The 17,689-nt window shown below is 42.7% G+C and overlaps 1 protein-coding gene across 3 annotated transcripts in view; it reads left to right on the top strand.

Annotated features, from left to right (window-relative positions):
* Window positions 1-17,689, top strand: part of kctd5b (potassium channel tetramerization domain containing 5b) — a 37,919-nt gene that overhangs the window by 15,792 nt on the left and 4,438 nt on the right. The window contains exons 2-6 of one of the 3 annotated variants that reach the window (XM_084173058.1): window positions 10,188-10,296; window positions 10,448-10,539; window positions 11,563-11,658; window positions 11,853-11,957; window positions 17,017-17,142. In XM_084173058.1, coding sequence (XP_084029184.1) covers window positions 10,188-10,296; window positions 10,448-10,539; window positions 11,563-11,658; window positions 11,853-11,957; window positions 17,017-17,142 — 528 coding nt within the window. Of the gene's footprint in view, window positions 1-10,187; window positions 10,297-10,447; window positions 10,540-11,562; window positions 11,659-11,852; window positions 12,279-17,016; window positions 17,143-17,689 lie in introns of those variants that run through there. The other 2 variants (XM_084173060.1, XM_084173059.1) reach the window with 2 other exon arrangements.

Genomic DNA, 17,689 nt, shown 5'->3' with positions numbered 1-17,689 from the left:
CTTAGATCAGATGCTCAATGAGCTTAACAGACGGTCCTCTAGCAAAAACGGACATAATGAATGGCATCCAAACTCTAAACCCCAAAAGTGATGCTTTTTTCAAAGAGAAGTCCCTGTTTCCATTTGCTAGAATGTATGAATCAAATATTGAGGACATGGGGCATGAACTACATCAGTTCAGAATAATTTTAAAAAGGAAAATACAGAGTGGCGTGCAGAGACCCTCCAGTGTAGTAGAGCTAGCATTATTCATTGAGCCTTATAAAGAAGTTTTCTTTGAGCTCTTTAAACTGTGCAAAATAGCTGTTTCAATCCCTGTTAGTACCGCTTGTTGTGAACTGAGTTTTTCTGCACTAAAGCTGGTGAAACGGATCTTAGGTCCACATTGTCAGATGAGAGATTAAGCAATTTAGGTGTATTAAGTATTGAGTCAAGGAGGGCAAAGGCCTTGAATCTAGATGAATTTGCTGATCTTTTTGCAAGAAACCACAAAAACTGTAGAATACAGTTGATGTAACTGATACTGAATATGTAATGCAAATGTAAAAATGTAATGTAAATGCAAATAATACATTGTTAAATGATTATAAACATGGTATTTTGCCTATTGATGCCTGCAATGCAGTGAAAAAAAACGACATGACAACAATAAAGTCTAATGTAACTGGCCCCTGTAACAGTACAACTGGCCCCAGTCTGGCCCCCCAAGTTGAAATGGTCTAGAACCGTCACTGGCCTGGTGGCCGACTTGTCTAGCTATGCCCTTCCCCTCTCTTCTTTGCTAGCTCGCTCTTTCTTTGCTGTGAAAGATGCAATAGTTTGTTCTCGGAAGTAGCATACGGCAACTACTCAGTCTCCGCCGTTGCAAAAACGCTGTCTCTTAGGAGCCGAGAAGTCTATAACTAGCGGAATCGACGCTTGACACCCAGAAATGGGAGTCGACACCGGAAATCGATGGGCAAGGAGTCGAGGAATCGATTCTTTGGAGTCGACTCTCCACCACTACCTCCGCCCCCAGCACTGCTTCGTCAGTTTGAAAGCATCCTTGTGTTTCGTTTCTCTTAATGCTCCATCGCATTCCATTGCTCTCATCTACTAGCACCGTTAATCTCCATTACCCCACATTCCCTGGATTTACTGTTCTCAGTTCCTTTCATATTTTCATTTGCTCACGCAAATCTCCTAATCTCTCAATAGCCTAAATCGGTGTGTTTTTGGGTGGTTTACCCAAACGTGAACAGCTGATCATAAATGGAGCAGCCCATCCCAATCCCCTGCCTAAGTGCAGATTGGGCTCGTAGGCTAATGCACTACATATCCCTGTCTGCCAGCAGCTTTGGCTAAGGGCCACCTTCAATATAAAATGAGCTATTCCCGTCAGCCCTATAGCCAACACCTTTCAAAAATGTTTATACATGAATTCATTTTGCACATGGATGAGTGCAAGGCAAGTGTTTTTTTTTGAGTCACCTCACACAACCCTTCACTTGAACAGGAAGCACCAAAGACTGATGGCTAATTCAAGTGCACTGTTTTTGGCGATGCAGTATTGTTGACTACCTCAGGAAATGAGTGTCTTGGTCTTCAGTCACCTAGGCTTATGTGCTTCAGGAGGAGCTCTGCATTATTCATGTTGACTGGAGCCTGTTTTGCACATTGGGGTAAGCTAGGGAGAGAGTGTGTGGAGGGGGGAGTTGTACATTCACAGTCACCACAACTGACATTCTCCCAAATTCTTGTTTCCAGAGGGAACTGCACCTATAATATTATAAGACATTTCTTCCAGCTTTTATTTGTTAGAAATAAATATTGAATAGGATTACAGAATCACCTGACTTATGGGTCCTTTCTGCCACATATCTCTCTAGTTGATTTTGACAGATTTGTACACAGTTCTTGGCAAATGTAAAATACTTGTCCTACCTGCACTTTGTCAGCCAAGTATACTGGGTCAGACGTCATGAAAGTGGTGGATGGTCCGCTATCTAATGACTTCAGGACCATAAGCTTACAGGACCTCATCACTTCTGCCTTTGTTAATGTGAGATGAGACTACTCATCTCAACCAAATGCAGGGCCACTCAAGTGAAATTTAAGCTCTCTGGTTTTGAGAGCAACATCAATATTTCAAGAATTCCATTGCATAAAATTCTTGTTCCTTTCGCATCTAATTCTTTTCATATTCCTCTCCATTTGCTGGCTGAGAAGGCCCTCTCCACGGCGTGCGTGAGAAGCGCGGCCCGCATTCAGTGCTGGGTTCATGCCTGAGAACACTGCGGGAGGGAGGCAGTAAATATTTAACAGTATCAGCCCCCTGCTCCTCCACTGCTGCCTTCACAAAGTGCTACTGTCACCGCCACAACCAGTGACAAGTCGGCACCACCTCAGTGTGACATCACCACCACAGGGCACTTGCAAAAATAGGCTAGTTATGGATGACTGTACATGCCATTGATGACTGTACATGCCATGGTGGCTCGGCCACCTGGTGATGGAACACTCGAAGTTAGCCAGCTCAGTCGGTCGCGTAACCGAGAAGCAGTCAGCTGTGACTCGGTCTCCCTGTCGACTGATGTTTCCGAGGCAGAGTAAATATTTTACATTGTGCTGCTTTCTCCTCCTCTACAGGAATATTCCCCACCGAGAGAGTGCTCTGGACAGGAGTGATTTCCCCTTTGCCAGCCCAGCCATGATGGAACTCTTGAACGGCCTCTTATGAAGGGAAAGCTTTCAGGGGCTTCTAAAAGGAGCTGTTCATTTTAGAACTTGAAACATTCATCCTTCATAAATTGTTAAGCTAAATGCACCGGCTGTGAGCCTGGTGAATGTGTGCCTTGAAAATGGTGGAAGAAGAAGAGGGGTGGGGGAAAACACAGTTGAAAGGTCCGACTTCTTCATCTTCATAAAAATAATTATATACAGTGGGGGAAAAAAGTATTTAGTCAGCCACCAATTGTGCAAGTTCTCCCACTTAAAAAGATGAGAGAGGCCTGTAATTTTCATCATAGGTACACGTCAACTATGACAGACAAATTGAGAAAATGTTTTCCAGAAAATCACATTGTAGGATTTTTTATGAATTTATTTGCAAATTATGGTGGAAAATAAGTATTTGGTCACCTACAAACAAGCAAGATTTCTGGCTCTCACAGACCTGTAACTTCTTCTTTAAGAGGCTCCTCTGTCCTCCACTCGTTACCTGTATTAATGGCACCTGTTTGAACTTGTTATCAGTATAAAAGACACCTGTCCACAACCTCAAACAGTCACACTCCAAACTCCACTATGGCCAAGACCAAAGAGCTGTCAAAGGACACCAGAAACAAAATTGTAGACCTGCACCAGGCTGGGAAGACTGAATCTGCAATAGGTAAGCAGCTTGGTTTGAAGAAATCAACTGTGGGAGCAATTATTAGGAAATGGAAGACATACAAGACCACTGATAATCTCCCTCGATCTGGGGCTCCACGCAAGATCTCACCCCGTGGGGTCAAAATGATCACAAGAACGGTGAGCAAAAATCCCAGAACCACACGGGGGACCTAGTGAATGACCTGCAGAGAGCTGGGACCAAAGTAACAAAGCCTACCATCAGTAACACACTACGCCGCCAGGGACTCAAATCCTGCAGTGCAAGACGTGTCCCCCTGCTTAAGCCAGTACATGTCCAGGCCCGTCTGAAGTTTGCTAGAGTTCATTTGGATGATCCAGAAGAGGATTGGGAGAATGTCATATGGTCAGATGAAACCAAAATATAACTTTTTGGTAAAAACTCAACTTGTCGTGTTTGGAGGACAAAGAATGCTGAGTTGCATCCAAAGAACACCATACCTACTGTGAAGCATGGGGGTGGAAACATCATGCTTTGGGGCTGTTTTTCTGCAAAGGGACCAGGACGACTGATCCGTGTAAAGGAAAGAATGAATGGGGCCATGTATCGTGAGATTTTGAGTGAAAACCTCCTTCCATCAGCAAGGGCATTGAAGATGAAACGTGGCTGGGTCTTTCAGCATGACAATGATCCCAAACACACCGCCCGGGCAACGAAGGAGTGGCTTCGTAAGAAGCATTTCAAGGTCCTGGAGTGGCCTAGCCAGTCTCCAGATCTCAACCCCATATAAAATCTTTGGAGGGAGTTGAAAGTCCGTGTTGCCCAGCGACAGCCCCAAAACATCACTGCTCTAGAGGAGATCTGCATGGAGGAATGGGCCAAAATACCAGCAACAGTGTGTGAAAACCTTGTGAAGACTTACAGAAAACGTTTGACCTGTGTCATTGCCAACAAAGGGTATATAACAAAGTATTGAGAAACTTTTGTTATTGACCAAATACTTATTTTCCACCATAATTTGCAAATAAATTCATTAAAAATCCTACAATGTGATTTTCTGGATTCCCCACTGTGTATATATACATACATACATACATACATAGTACCAGTCAAAAGTTTGGACACCTACTCATTCAAGGGTTTTTCTTTTATTTTGACTATTTTCTACATTGTAGAATAATAGTGAAGACATCAAAAATATGAAATAACACATATGGAATCATGTAGTAACCAAAAAAGTGTTAAACAAATCAAAATATATTTGAGATTCTTCAAAGTAGCCACTCTTTGCCTTGATGAAAGTTTTGCACACTCTTGGCATTCTCTCAACCAGCTTCATGAGGAATGCTTTTCCAACAGTCTTGAAGGAGTTCCCACATATCCTGAGCACTTATTGGCTGCTTTTCCTTCACTCTGCGGTCCAACTCATCCCAAACCATCTCAATTGGGTTGAGGTCAGGTGATTGTGGAGGACAGGTCATCTGATGCAGCACTCCATCATTCTCCTTCTTGGTCAAATAGCCCTTACACAGCCAGGAGGTGTGTTTTGGGTCATTTGTCCTGTTGAAAAACAAATGATCGTCCCACTAAGAGCAAACCAGATGGGATGGCGTATCGCTGCAGAATGCAGAGCAAAGGACAGATTTCCACCGGTCTAATGTCCATTGCATGTGTTTCTTGGCCCAAGCAAGTCTCTTCTTCTTATTGGTGTTCTTTAGTAGTGGTTTCTTTGCAGCAATTCGACCATGAAGGCCTGATTCACACAGTCTCTGAACAGTTGATGTTGAGATGTGTCTGTTACTTGAACTCTGTGAAGCATTTAGTTGGGCTACAATCTGAGGTGTAGTTAACTCTAATGAACTTATCCTCTGCAGCAGAGGTAACTCTGGGTCTTCCTTTCCTGTGGCGGTCCTCATGAGAGCCCGTTTTTGCAACTGCACTTGAAGAAACGTTCAGAGTTCTTGACATTTTTCAGATTGACTGACCTTCATGTCTTAAAGTAATGATGGACTGTCGTTTCTCTTTGCTCAATTGAGCTGTTCTTGCCATAATATGGACTTGGTCTTTCACCAAATAGGGCTATCTTCTGTATACCACCCCTACCTTGTCACAACACAACTGATTGGCTCAAATGCATTAAGTAGGAAAGAAATTCCACAAATTAACTTTTTAACAAGGCACACCTGTTAATTGAAATGCATTCCAGGTGACTACCTCATGAAGCAGGTTGAGAGAATGCCAAGAGTGTGCAAAGTTGTCATCAAGGCAAAGGGTGGCTACTTTGAATAGTTTTGATGTCTTCACTATTATTCTACAATGTAGAAAATAGTAAAAAAAATAAAGGAAAAACCCTGGAATGAGTAGGTGTGTCAACTTTTGACTGGTACTGTATATAATTACACTGTTAAATATTTTGAAATATGAGATGGTTCCAGATATTGTAGGTACATTGTGTTATAGGCGAACGAGATGTGTGAATTATTTAGCAGTTATATTTGACAGGGAATACTTAGTTGTACTCCTAAGGGGCATCGGCTCCTACACTACCTTGGACTTCCACTAAGCGCTAGCTTCAAACTTGTGACTTTTAGGTCTCTTCCTTTACTCATTGCTGATATCTGTAACTGTTTACTCAGATTCTAGCTCTAAGCCCTCTACTTAACAGCTAGCTAGCCTTTTATATTACTGATGCTTTAAATCTTGGTGCCCTTTCCAAGGTACAGTATTTCAGCAATATCCCATCCCTTTGAAACGTGCACAGAAAAGGATATTTGAACTTCAACTTTGATCTGCCAAGGTTCAGACATTGAAAGCTCCAACGAACGTGTGACTTTCATGTCGTTGAAGGGTGGGCCACAGTGGTATTTCCTGAGGGAGGATATGTATTGTGTATGGGAGAACGATTAGGGTATACTGTAAGGCTTTCCTCTGATGTCCCTTCCCACATTCTAATTACAAGTTGTTTACCCTACTAATGTTGTTGGGTTTGTTGATAAGCACTTTGGTCTAGTAGTTCATACAGTCACTGATGATATGAAAGTTGGTCCAACAGTTGTTGAAGAGACTTTGAAGTAAGTGGGGTGCTCAGCGCTTGGCAGTACAGTTTCATTTTAGTCATTTAGCAGACGCTCTTATCCAGAGCGACTTACAGTTAGTGAGTGCATACATTTTTCATACTGGCCCCCTGTGGGAAACGAACCCACAACCCTGGCGTTGCAAGCGCCATGCTCTACCAACTGAGCTACAGGGGACCTGTACAGCACTATCAACAAGGCATGTCAATCTCTCCTGGCTGAAAGTGGAGGAGAGATTGACTTCATCACTACTTGTATTTGTGAGAGGTATTGACATGTTGAATGTACCACCAGAGGTCTCTTCACAGTCCCCAAGTCCAGAACAGACTATAGGAGGTGCACAGTACTACATAGAGCCATAACTACATGGAACTCTATTCCACATCCGATAACTCATGCAAGCAGTAAAATTAGATTATAAAAAACAAATACAAATACACCTTATGGAACAGCGGGGACTGTGAAGCAACACAAACATAGGCACAGACACATGCATACAAGCACACGATAACATACGCACTATACACACGTACACATGGATTTTGTGTTGTAGATATGTGGTAGTGGAGTAGGGGACTGAGGGCACACATGTCATGTGTTGTGAATGTATTGTAATGGTTTTAAATTTGTATAACTTCCTTAATGTTGCCCAACTCCAGGAAGAGTAGCTGCTGCCAATGTCGATCCATAATAAAACAAATACAGAAAAATATATCAGAAGAGCTAAATATTCACTCATTGGATGGTTCTTTCAATCAGCAGGTTCCCCCCTATAAATATCTGGGTGTTTGGATTGAAGATCTAACGTTTAAAAAACATGCCGATGAGCTAGTTAAAAAGCTAAGATTTAAACTCACTAAAGTCCTGTAGATCACTTCTTTACAAAGCTCTCCTCCACAAGCTTCCAACATACCTCACTTCCCTGTTGAACTATAAAAACAGTTCAAGTCGGAAGTCTACATACACTTAGGTTGGAGTCATTAAAACCTGTTTTTCAACCACTCCACAAATTTCTTGTTAACTATAGTTTTGGCAAGTCAGTTAGGACATCTACTTTGTGCATGACACAAGTAATTTTTACAACAATTGTTTACAGACAGATTATTTCACTTATAATTCACTGCATCACAATTCCAGTGGGTCAGAAGTTTATTTACACTAAGTTGACTGCCTTTTAAACAGCTTGGAAAATTCCAGAAAATGATGTCATGGCACAGTTCTATGGGCTACTGTATCTTGCGACAGACAGTATATCTTTCTGCCTATATCCTGGTCATTAACTTCCAGCAGTTGTTCCATGTTTGGTATTTCCATCGACCGTCAATATATCCACCACGGTATGTTCACTTTGTTGATCTATCATACAGTATATCTAGTCTTGTCCTACATAGCCCTGTGGTTCTAGCCTCATCTGTTTTCTTAGATGAAGGTGCTGGGCATGAATTAATTATGTTTACTGTCCTTCAAGATGGTTTGATGGTTGTTTTACGTTACTTCCACAACAGCATGCCGTTGCATTGTTCATTAAACTAGACTTGTCACATTCTTGAGTATCCTTGTGCGTCTTCTACATAAGACCTCATTGAAATGTCATCTTAAGCGAGTATGATGGTATCACTACCCAACATTCTTGGATGCTCCCCATCAATAACTTACTCTTGCAACAGCCACTTGTGATCAATGTTTTCCCCTTTCTTACTCATTCAATATCACTACTCATCCTCTCTTACTCCTTCTCCCCATTTCCCTATGGTTTTCTCCCTATTACCTCACTCTCTCCTCCCCCTCCCTGTGTTTGTTGATCAGTGCTCCCCCAGCCCCCTAGAGAGAGGCTCTTGTTTTTCATTAAAACACCGTGCCCTTTTGTGTGCTGGTCCACATCAATCACGAGCCACTGCTCCTCTACTCACCACTCTGCCAAAAATGGGGTCACTTCAATTGAGGACTCACCCTTAAGGCCATGAGCTCCCAGAGGACCCAGCCCAAATGAACTAACTCAAGGGGGTCCCAGCAATGGAGAGAGGGGGAACCTAATTTGCACATGTGCATAACACTAGGATAGGCCATTTGTTCAGCTCAGAGCTGACGCACCGACAAAAGACTGAAACAATGTACAGATATGGCAACACAGGCATGCTTCGAAATCTAGGTGGCCTGTCCTTATTGAAACTTTCTATGAACCTTCATTGCTGCACATTGACAAAGTAAAAACATGGCACAGTAGATGTTTTCACTACGGACCTGGCTCTGCTTAGTTTAGCAGTCTGTAAGTGTTTTGGAGGTGCCACTACACCAGATGAGTCTTTTAAAATTGACCTATTTCTGTTCTCCTGTACTTTCCACCTGTAGCTGTGGTTAAATTAATTAGATTTTAGATTTACATTTTAGTCATTTAGCAGATGCTCTTATCCAGAGCGACTTACATGTCAGCAGAAGAAGACTAAGGAACTGATGCACAGAGCATTTAGACTAGTTCATAACCCATGGGGTCCAGTGGGGTATTTTTGCCATGGAAAGGAGGTCGGTCAGCCATGAATCTTCAGGTTCAGCACCTTAGAGAATGCTCTGAGACAGTTTCTCATTATTGGAAAGACTAATGGGTTTCACAATGTTTGATGGCAGTCTATCAATGGCGAAGGAAGCTGTGAATATATGCCTGTGTGTGTCGGTTGGAGTTTGCCTAGGTTTGTTTGACCAAGGCCTGGAAAGTATGAAAATGAAGTGTGTGTTCTTGTGTAAATTATGTTGGGACAGCTGCCAGCCCAGTGCCTCAGCTAATTTGTCTAGCTCGCTGAAGCCAAGTACTCAACTGTATGCAAACTCTCACATCCTGTTGCATTAAGTGGATTTGCACTACATTTGTTTTGGGTTTCACCCCCCCACAAGTTTTTGGTGAATGACATTCACTCACCATTTCCATTTAATTGTAACTTGAATTATCTTATTTTTTCTTCTGTTCTCTGGGGACTGGTGTTAACTGCAGATTGCTGACAAACTGTCTCAATGACTTCTGTGTTTTCAATGGAATGAAGAGGGTGGTTGTGTAATTTGTTACGTCTTGTTTTGCATTGAAGATGGTGCAGTCGTGTTTTCCCTCTTGGTCCCCTCAGTGGATTCAGCCTCCTGTTCCAAATCTCATTCTGTTCTGCTCTAATTGTTTCAACCTCCCATTCCCCCAGGAGACCAGGATGTTTTAATCGCAGTACTTATAGGAATATGGGAATGCCCACTGGTTTTAAAATTGTATTTGTCACATGCGCCAAATACAATGGGTGTAGACTACTGTGAAATGCTTACTTATGAGCCCATCCAAACGATGCAGTTTAAAAATAATGGTTACACAAGGAATAAAATACACAAGAATGAAGCTATATACAGGGAGTACCAGTACCATAACACTGTGCAGGGGTACGAGGTATTCGAGGTAGATATGTACATAAAGCAGGATGTTATAATCAGTACTTATAGGAATATGGGAATGCCCACTGGTCATGAGCTCAAGAGCATCAAACTCTTGAGTGCTTCTGGGAATAAAGGCTAGAAATAATGACGGCCGTGTGTGTGTGACTCCTCAACCCTTGCAGGGATTATGAGCCTAGGAGCTTCCTCCATAATTCATATGGGCTTATGTTAGGGTTTCTATTTCCTGACATATGCAGGCTGGTTTTATGTGTTCTAACTTCTGTCCAGTGGATTTCCTCTCTTTACTCAACTCCGTTGTCTTCGTCCAACAATGAACTGTGAATCTTGACATAATCATTTTCTATCTGTTCCATTTTCAGGATGACACTGGTGCCTATCTCATAGACAGAGACCCCACATACTTTGGGCCGGTACTGAACTACCTGAGGCATGGCAAGCTGGTGATCAACAGGGAGCTGGCAGAGGAAGGTAAGACTGGACATGTGAGGCGAATGTTGCTACTAATGTGCACAGTGAAGCTGTTGGTTTCCAATGTCAGCTCTTAAGTATCCTCTGTAGCAGTCTGCTTGATATGTTGATAATTCCTGCCAGGATGGATTCTAAATGTGTGTTTTTGAAGGTGTCCTGGAGGAAGCCGAATTCTACAATATCACATCGTTAATAAAGCTCCTCAAGGACAAGATCAGGGAACGAGACTGCAAAACAAAACAGGTAGGTGAACTTCCCGAAAGACACATTGCGCCCTATAGATTCTGTATTTCTTCTAAACTCTTATTTGATATCCCTTTGTAGGGATACGCATCTTTTGACCAATGGGTAAAATATGTTAATTGTGTAGATAATTATTTGAGAAAACCAATGGTCCAAACCTCATGTCTATCATAATCCGTTCAAAGGTTATTGGAGTGTGTACCCTTGTAGGATGGCCAGAATTAGGGTGACGAAATCAATGGAGGCCAGAGAAAAAAGTGTTCAAAAATGTGCAATTGCATCAGTTAGGCTGAATTCTGTGAAGAATTAAGGCTACTGGTCCCTGACAGGCTCACTTTCCCATTGAACTCGTCATCTTTCTTCTCATAAAACAAAAGAGGTAAGATGGATGTCGGTTTTGAGACTTAGTATTTTAATATTTTAGTGTACGCTTTTTATATTAATTCGTAATTCCTGTTCTTTTCGAAGATTGCTCACAAAAACAAGTGTATCTCTGTGAAATGTCAACGGAGCACTGAGCGTATACCAAGCATTTTATTTTCAAAGCCTTTTACGTTTAATTCAGCTGGTGTCATGCTAATTTTGCGACCTGCGGAAACAACTTTGAGGACAACGACCACAAAATGTAAAATCCTCAAAAGTTGTTACGAGAAACCTGCACTGCTATGTCAACAGAGATCAGTGCTTATTATTGGATGTATTAGGTTACGAAATCCGACTTTTTGGATACAATGTTAATGATATGTTAAGAGAAAGGCCCCACTGAATGATTCAGAACATGAATAATCATATTTGTCATAGTAAAATGTATTTTATAGCATAAGGAAGTGAAATTTCATCACCAAAGCATGTTTTGACCCACTCTTTGCAGAGTGGCTGTGAGTCCACTGTTAGTCAATGCACATGCTCCATCCCATGCTTCAGTTCCCCACAGCAGGCGTGCGTGTGTGTGTGGTGTTTGGAGCCAGAATTCACTCAACTCGAATACCCTCTCTTCTTTTCTTCTCCCTGCTCTCTCCCCAGGCTCCAGTGAAACATGTGTACCGGGTACTGCAGTGCCAGGAGGAGGAGCTCACCCAGATGGTGTCCACCATGTCAGACGGCTGGAAGTTTGAGCAGGTAACGCTGCCTCCCGCCACGAGGAACCAAATGTCCTCCTTTTATTTGTACTTCCCTCAACCCATAATCCTCACATCACCCAAACAATCCAATTCATAAATTGGAAATTAACATTTTAAAAAAATTGTTACATTTTTTTCTGTGTCTTATACGTGATCTGGGCATCCCTCTGTGCTCTGATTTGGTTGTTGCAGCTTATCAGTATAGGTTACGGGCGGGCCCAGCAGTCAGAGTTTCTGCTGATTGTGTCAAGGGAGGTGAAGGGGGAGGAGCCTACTTTCCCAAGCCACAGCGGAGAGGTGTGTCCCACAATGTTCCGTCCATGGACTGGTCACTGCATGTCCCCTATGTACCCATTCACAACCCTTTTGGCCTCTGTGTCCCTGCTCTATGAACAGTAGGCGGCCATTTTGAGTTGATTTCAATTTTAAGATGTGTACTGTTTGTCCAACAAAGGACTCAAATGAACAGAGCACCCTTTCTATGTCTGTTGTTTGATTATCCCCTCCCCCTTCACATTTTTGTTTTCAGTTTGTTGGTTATATGCAGGTTGTTCCACTATTTTAGGTAGAAATTGTGCGGCAGTATGGAATTTTAAAAGCCTGTTATATTATATGAAGTGCCCTTTTTAATATAGACCACGTGGATAATTCATTAAATCAGAATTTTATATGAAAAAAGGCTTGCTAAAGTGCCAAAATTCTGCATTTTGAATTGTCCCTCTTTCAACCCTGTGTCACTTCTAGGAGATTTTAACCCACTTAATCCCCCAAAATAAAGCCCTAGTTATTTTGTTGCTTTGACAGTCATTTCTGAAGATTATTTATTTCATGTGATTAGTGATTCATTTACGTCTGTGCCTCATTTTAAGGTCAACCCTGTTACGTGAACTGAACTCTCATTTTAATATGGTGAAACTATTCCTTAAAAAAATTAATCGAAAGAAACATTGAACATCTAATAGTCAAATCATAGTGTAAAAGCAGGTGAGCTGGTTCTACTCTTGATGGACATTTTCCAGTGTTTTGTGGTGGAACACGTCAACCCTGTGACCCATAAATAGGCAGGCTAGAAATGTTTTAACAGTTGTTGTTTTTGTGCAGCTTGCGTTCAATTGCCACCCTCTGTTGCACACAACAAGCTTCCATTCCCCCTGTCACAAAGGGATTTATGGCTGATTTTAAGAAGAAATTGTCAACCCTGTTTATTCTTTAACCCATGATAGTTGATGAGAGAAGGAACTGATTGAAGCCTGATTAGGCTATTCACCTTATGTAGCCCCACCCACTTGACCCAGTTCCTGATCGAACGCGGTTGTCTTCCACCTTCCGGCCTATTCTGGCCCATTGACACTGCAAACCCGGGGAGAAGATGTCGCTAAATATACATCACACTTGGCCAAATGATTAAACAAACTGCACAGAATCTGAAAGATATGTTTTATATATATGTGTGTGTGTGTGTGTGTGTGTGTGTGTGTGTGTGTGTGTATATGTACAGTGAGGAGAAAAACGTATTTGATCCCCTGCTGATTTTGTACGTTTGCCCATCAGTCTATAATTTTAATGGTAGGTTTATTTGAACAGTGAGACAGAATAACAACAAAAAAATCCAGAAAAATGCATGTCAAAAATGTTATAAATTGATTTGCATTTTAATGAGGGAAATAAGTATTTGACCCCTCTGCAAAACATGACTTAGCACTTGGTGGCAAAACCCTTGTTGGCAATCAGAGGTCAGACGTTTCTTGTAGTTGGCCACCAGGTTTGCACACATCTCAGGAGGGATTTTGTCCCACTCCTCTTTGCAGATCTTCTCCAAGTCATTAAGGTTTCGAGGCTGACGTTTGGCAACTCAAACCTTCAGCTCCTTCCACAGATTTTCTATGGGATTATGGTCTGGAGACTGGCTAGGCCACTCCAGGACCTTAATGTGCTTCTTCTTGAGCCACTTCTTTGTTGCCTTGGCCGTGTGTTTTGGGTCATTGTCATGCTGGAATACCCATCCACAACCCATTTTCAATGCCCTGGCTGAGGGAAGGAGTTTCTCACCCAAGATTTGACGGTACATGGCCCCGTCCATCGTCCCTTTGATGCGGTGAAGTTGTCCTGTCCCCTTAGCAGAAAAACACCCCCAAAGCATAATGTTTCCACCTCCATGTTTGATGGTGTTCTTGGGGTCATAGGCAGCATTCCTCCTCCAAACACAGCGAGTTGAGTTGATGCCAAAGGGCTCGATTTTGGTCTCATCTGACCACAACACTTTCACCCTGTTCTCCTCTGAATTATTCAGATGTTCATTGGCAAACTTCAGACGGGCCTGTATATGTGCTTTCTTGAGCAGGGGGACCTTGCGGGCGCTGCAGGATTTCAGTCCTTCACGGCGTAGTGTGTTACCAATTGTTTTCTTGGTGACTATGGTCCCAGCTGCCTTGAGATCATTGACAAGATCCTCCCGTGTAGTTCTGGGCTGATTCCTCACCGTTCTCATGATCATTGCAACTTCAACAAGGTGAGATCTTGCATGGAGCCCCAGGCCGAGGGAGATTGACAGTCTTTTATGTTTCTTCCATTTGCGAATAATCGCACACCAACTGTTGTCACCTTCTCACCAAGCTGTTTGGCGATGGTCTTGTAGCCCATTCCAGCCTTGTGTAGGTCTACAATCTTGTCCCTGACATCCTTGGAGAGCTCTTTGGTCTTGGCCATGGTGGAGAGTTTGGAATCTGATTGATTGATTGATTGCTTCTGTGGACAGGCGTCTTTTATACAGGTAACAAACTGAGATTAGGAGCACTCCCTTTAAGAGTGTGCTTGTAATCTCAGCTCGTTACCTGTATAAAAGACACCTGGGAGCCAGAAATCTTTCTGATTGAGAGGGGGTCAAATACTTATTTCCCTTATTAAAATGCAAATACATTTTTGACATGTGTTTTTCTGGATTTTTTGTTTGTTGTTCTGTCTCTCATTGTTCAAATAAACCTACCATTAAAATTATAGACTGATCATTTCTTTGTCAGTGGGCAAACGTACAAAATCAGCTGGAGATTAAATACTTTTTTCCCTCACTGTATATATATATATTTATTTTTTTGAAGTTCAGATAGTACCTCCTGGGCTGCCGTGGGGGTTTCAACCAATCATCCACACTAGGTTGGTTGAGAGGTTCTTGAATCACATTGTATGAATGCTTATTCAAAGTAACCTTAGCAAACAAGTGCTGTGCAAATTGACTGCACTTAAAAAGACACTTTGGGGTTCACGCAAGGACAAGGTTTTTACCATATTCTTTGGTTTAAGTGGGTATCGTGATTGGTGGGAGCCGAGAGACTGGTTGTACATGGTACAGTAGCTGGTAGCTTTAACGTTTAGCTTCGATATAGAGTAGCCTAATACTTTTGCCTCCTGTTTGAGACATCTCTTGGCAACAACAGGGCTCCTGCAGAAGTGGCTAATGAGGCTGTGCATGTCTCGACATGCACACCCACAGAGTACACTGTTCAGTTCTTATACACTACATTACCAAAAGTATATGGACACCTGCTTGTCGAACATCTCATTCCGAAGTCATGGGCATTAATATGGAGTTGGTCCCCCCTTTACTGCTATAAGAGCCTCCCACTCTTCTGGGAAGGCTTTCCACTAGATGTTTGAACATTGCTGCAGGGACTTGCTTCCATTCAGCCACAAGCATTAGTGAGATCGGGCACTGATGTTGGGCGATTTAGGCCTGGCTCGCAGTCGGCATAATTCCTCCCAAAGGTGTTCGATGGGGTTGAGGTCAGGGCTCTGTGCAGACCAGTCAAGTTCTTCCACACCGTTCTTGACAAACCATTTCTGTATGGACCTCACTTTGTGCAAGGGGGCATTGTCATGCTGAAACAGGAAAGGGCCTGTTTCAGCATGTTGGAAGCACAGAATCGTCTAGAATGTCATAGCGTTAAGATTTCCCTTCACTTTAACTAAGGGGCCTAGCACAAACCATGAAAACAGCCCCAGACCATTATTCCTCTTCCACCAAACTTTACAGTTGGCACTATGCATTGGGGCAGGTAGCATTCTCCTGGCATCCGCCAAACCCAGATTTGTCTGTCGGACTGCCAGATGGTGAAGCGTGATTCATCACTCCAGAGAACGCATTTCCACAGCTCCAGAGTTCAATGGCGGTGAGCTTTACACCACTCCAGCCGACGCTTGGCATTGCGTGTGGTGATCTTAGGCATGCTCGGCCATGGAAACCCATTTCATGAAGCTCCAGACGAACAGTTATTGTGCTGATGTTGCTTCCAGAGGCAGTTTGGAACTCGGTAGTGAGTGTTGCAACCGAGGATAGACAATTTTTACACGCTACGTGCTTCAGCGGTCCCTTTGTGAGCTTGTGTGGCCTACCACTTCGCGGCTGAGCCGTTGTTGCTCCTAAACGTTTCCACTTCACAATAACAGCACTTAGTTGCCCGGGGCAGACTTGTTGGAAAGGTGGCATCCTATGATGGTGCCACGTTGAAAGTCACTGAGCTCTTCAGTAAGGCCATTCTACTGCCAATGTTTGTCTATGGAGATTGCATGGCTGTGTGCTCGATTTTATACACCTGTCAGCAACGGGTGTGGCAGAAATAGCCGAATCCACTAATTTGAAGGGGTGTCCACATACTTTTGTTTGTGTGTGTGTGTGTGTGTATGTATGTATGTATGTACACACACACTGACTGGTTGAACACTAAAGTTAAAAGCATTCGACTGAGTGGAGGAACATTCGTGTTTTTCTGACATTGTCAAATATGTATTTAGTAGGCCGAAGTACTCAACGTTGATTTGCATGACATCATATCACCTCACCGTCTGCATGTTTGTTTAATGTCCTGTTATCTCTTTTTTTTTTTTTGGTGTCCTTTAAAAGTTAACCTTTTAAAAAGGAACTAACTTTTAAGGAAGCAAATATGACCCCCCCCCCCCCCCCCCACACACACACACACACACATTTGTTAATGACTTTCTACAGCTGACCCATTCCACAAATATCAGTTTTTAACTCCTCCCATATTTGGAGTCTGTAGCCAACTCACCTTTTGTGTTCTAAAGTTCTGATCTGTCTCTAGCTCTATATGTTCTGCGTATTATCTAATGCTTTTCATTTCTGTTCAAATTCTTCAGTTCTGCTCTCTAAGTACACTGTAATCCTCATTTTATCTCTCTGAAGCTAACACTCTCTCTCTCTCTCTCTCTCTCTCTCTCTCTCTCTCTCTCTCTCTCTCTCTCTCTCTCTCTCTCTCTCTCTCTCTCTCTCTCTCTCTCTCTCTCTCTCTCTCTCTCTCTCTCTCTCTCTCTCTCTCTCTCTCTCACCCCCCCCCCCCTCCCCCAGCTGGTCAGCATTGGCTCCTCTTATAACTACGGAAACGAGGACCAATCTGAGTTCCTGTGTGTAGTCTCCAAGGAGCTGCACAACCAATCATATGGCCCAAACAGTGAGCCCAGTGAGAAAGCCAAGGTGAGCCCCATCCTAAGACTTGGACTGCTGCACAGAGTAATTCATTGATGAATTTGGAATTTTCTGAAAAGTATAAAAAAAATGTGTCAATGACTGGTTAGTGATTTAATTTACTGAGAATTAGCCTTCAATGAATCTATCAAAATCCTTTTCATAGCATTAAAAATTAACTGTCGACCATTTTGTATCTAAATCAAAAGGACAGTACGGTAATTTGATGTACAGTTATTAGTCAAAGACCACACACAGGCCTAAGTCCATTACTTCAGCTTTACAAGATTGAAGTCATGTTAGATTTGACCTTACACCGAAAAACTGAAGCATTTTAATCCACGTTAGGAGGACGTTAAGAGCATAGGCTTGAGGATTAGTGGGACTATTAGTTGAGAATGTCATTCTCTCTAAGGGCTTTGGGAGCAGAGCAGCAGGCCTAGCTGTGGGAATTACTAGTCCGATCTGCTGGTTCCCAGCAGTCCTCAGTCCTCCGGGGCACGCTTCACTCACTAATTTTCATCAGCCACTAGCTAGTCCCAGACTTGGTAATTCT

The sequence above is a fragment of the Coregonus lavaretus genome (genome assembly GCF_964263955.1).
Source record: "Coregonus lavaretus genome assembly, chromosome: 1".
NCBI classification, from domain to species: Eukaryota; Metazoa; Chordata; class Actinopteri; order Salmoniformes; family Salmonidae; genus Coregonus; species Coregonus lavaretus.
Note: the sequence above shows the minus strand (reverse complement) of the source record. Positions and strands in the feature narration are given on the sequence as shown.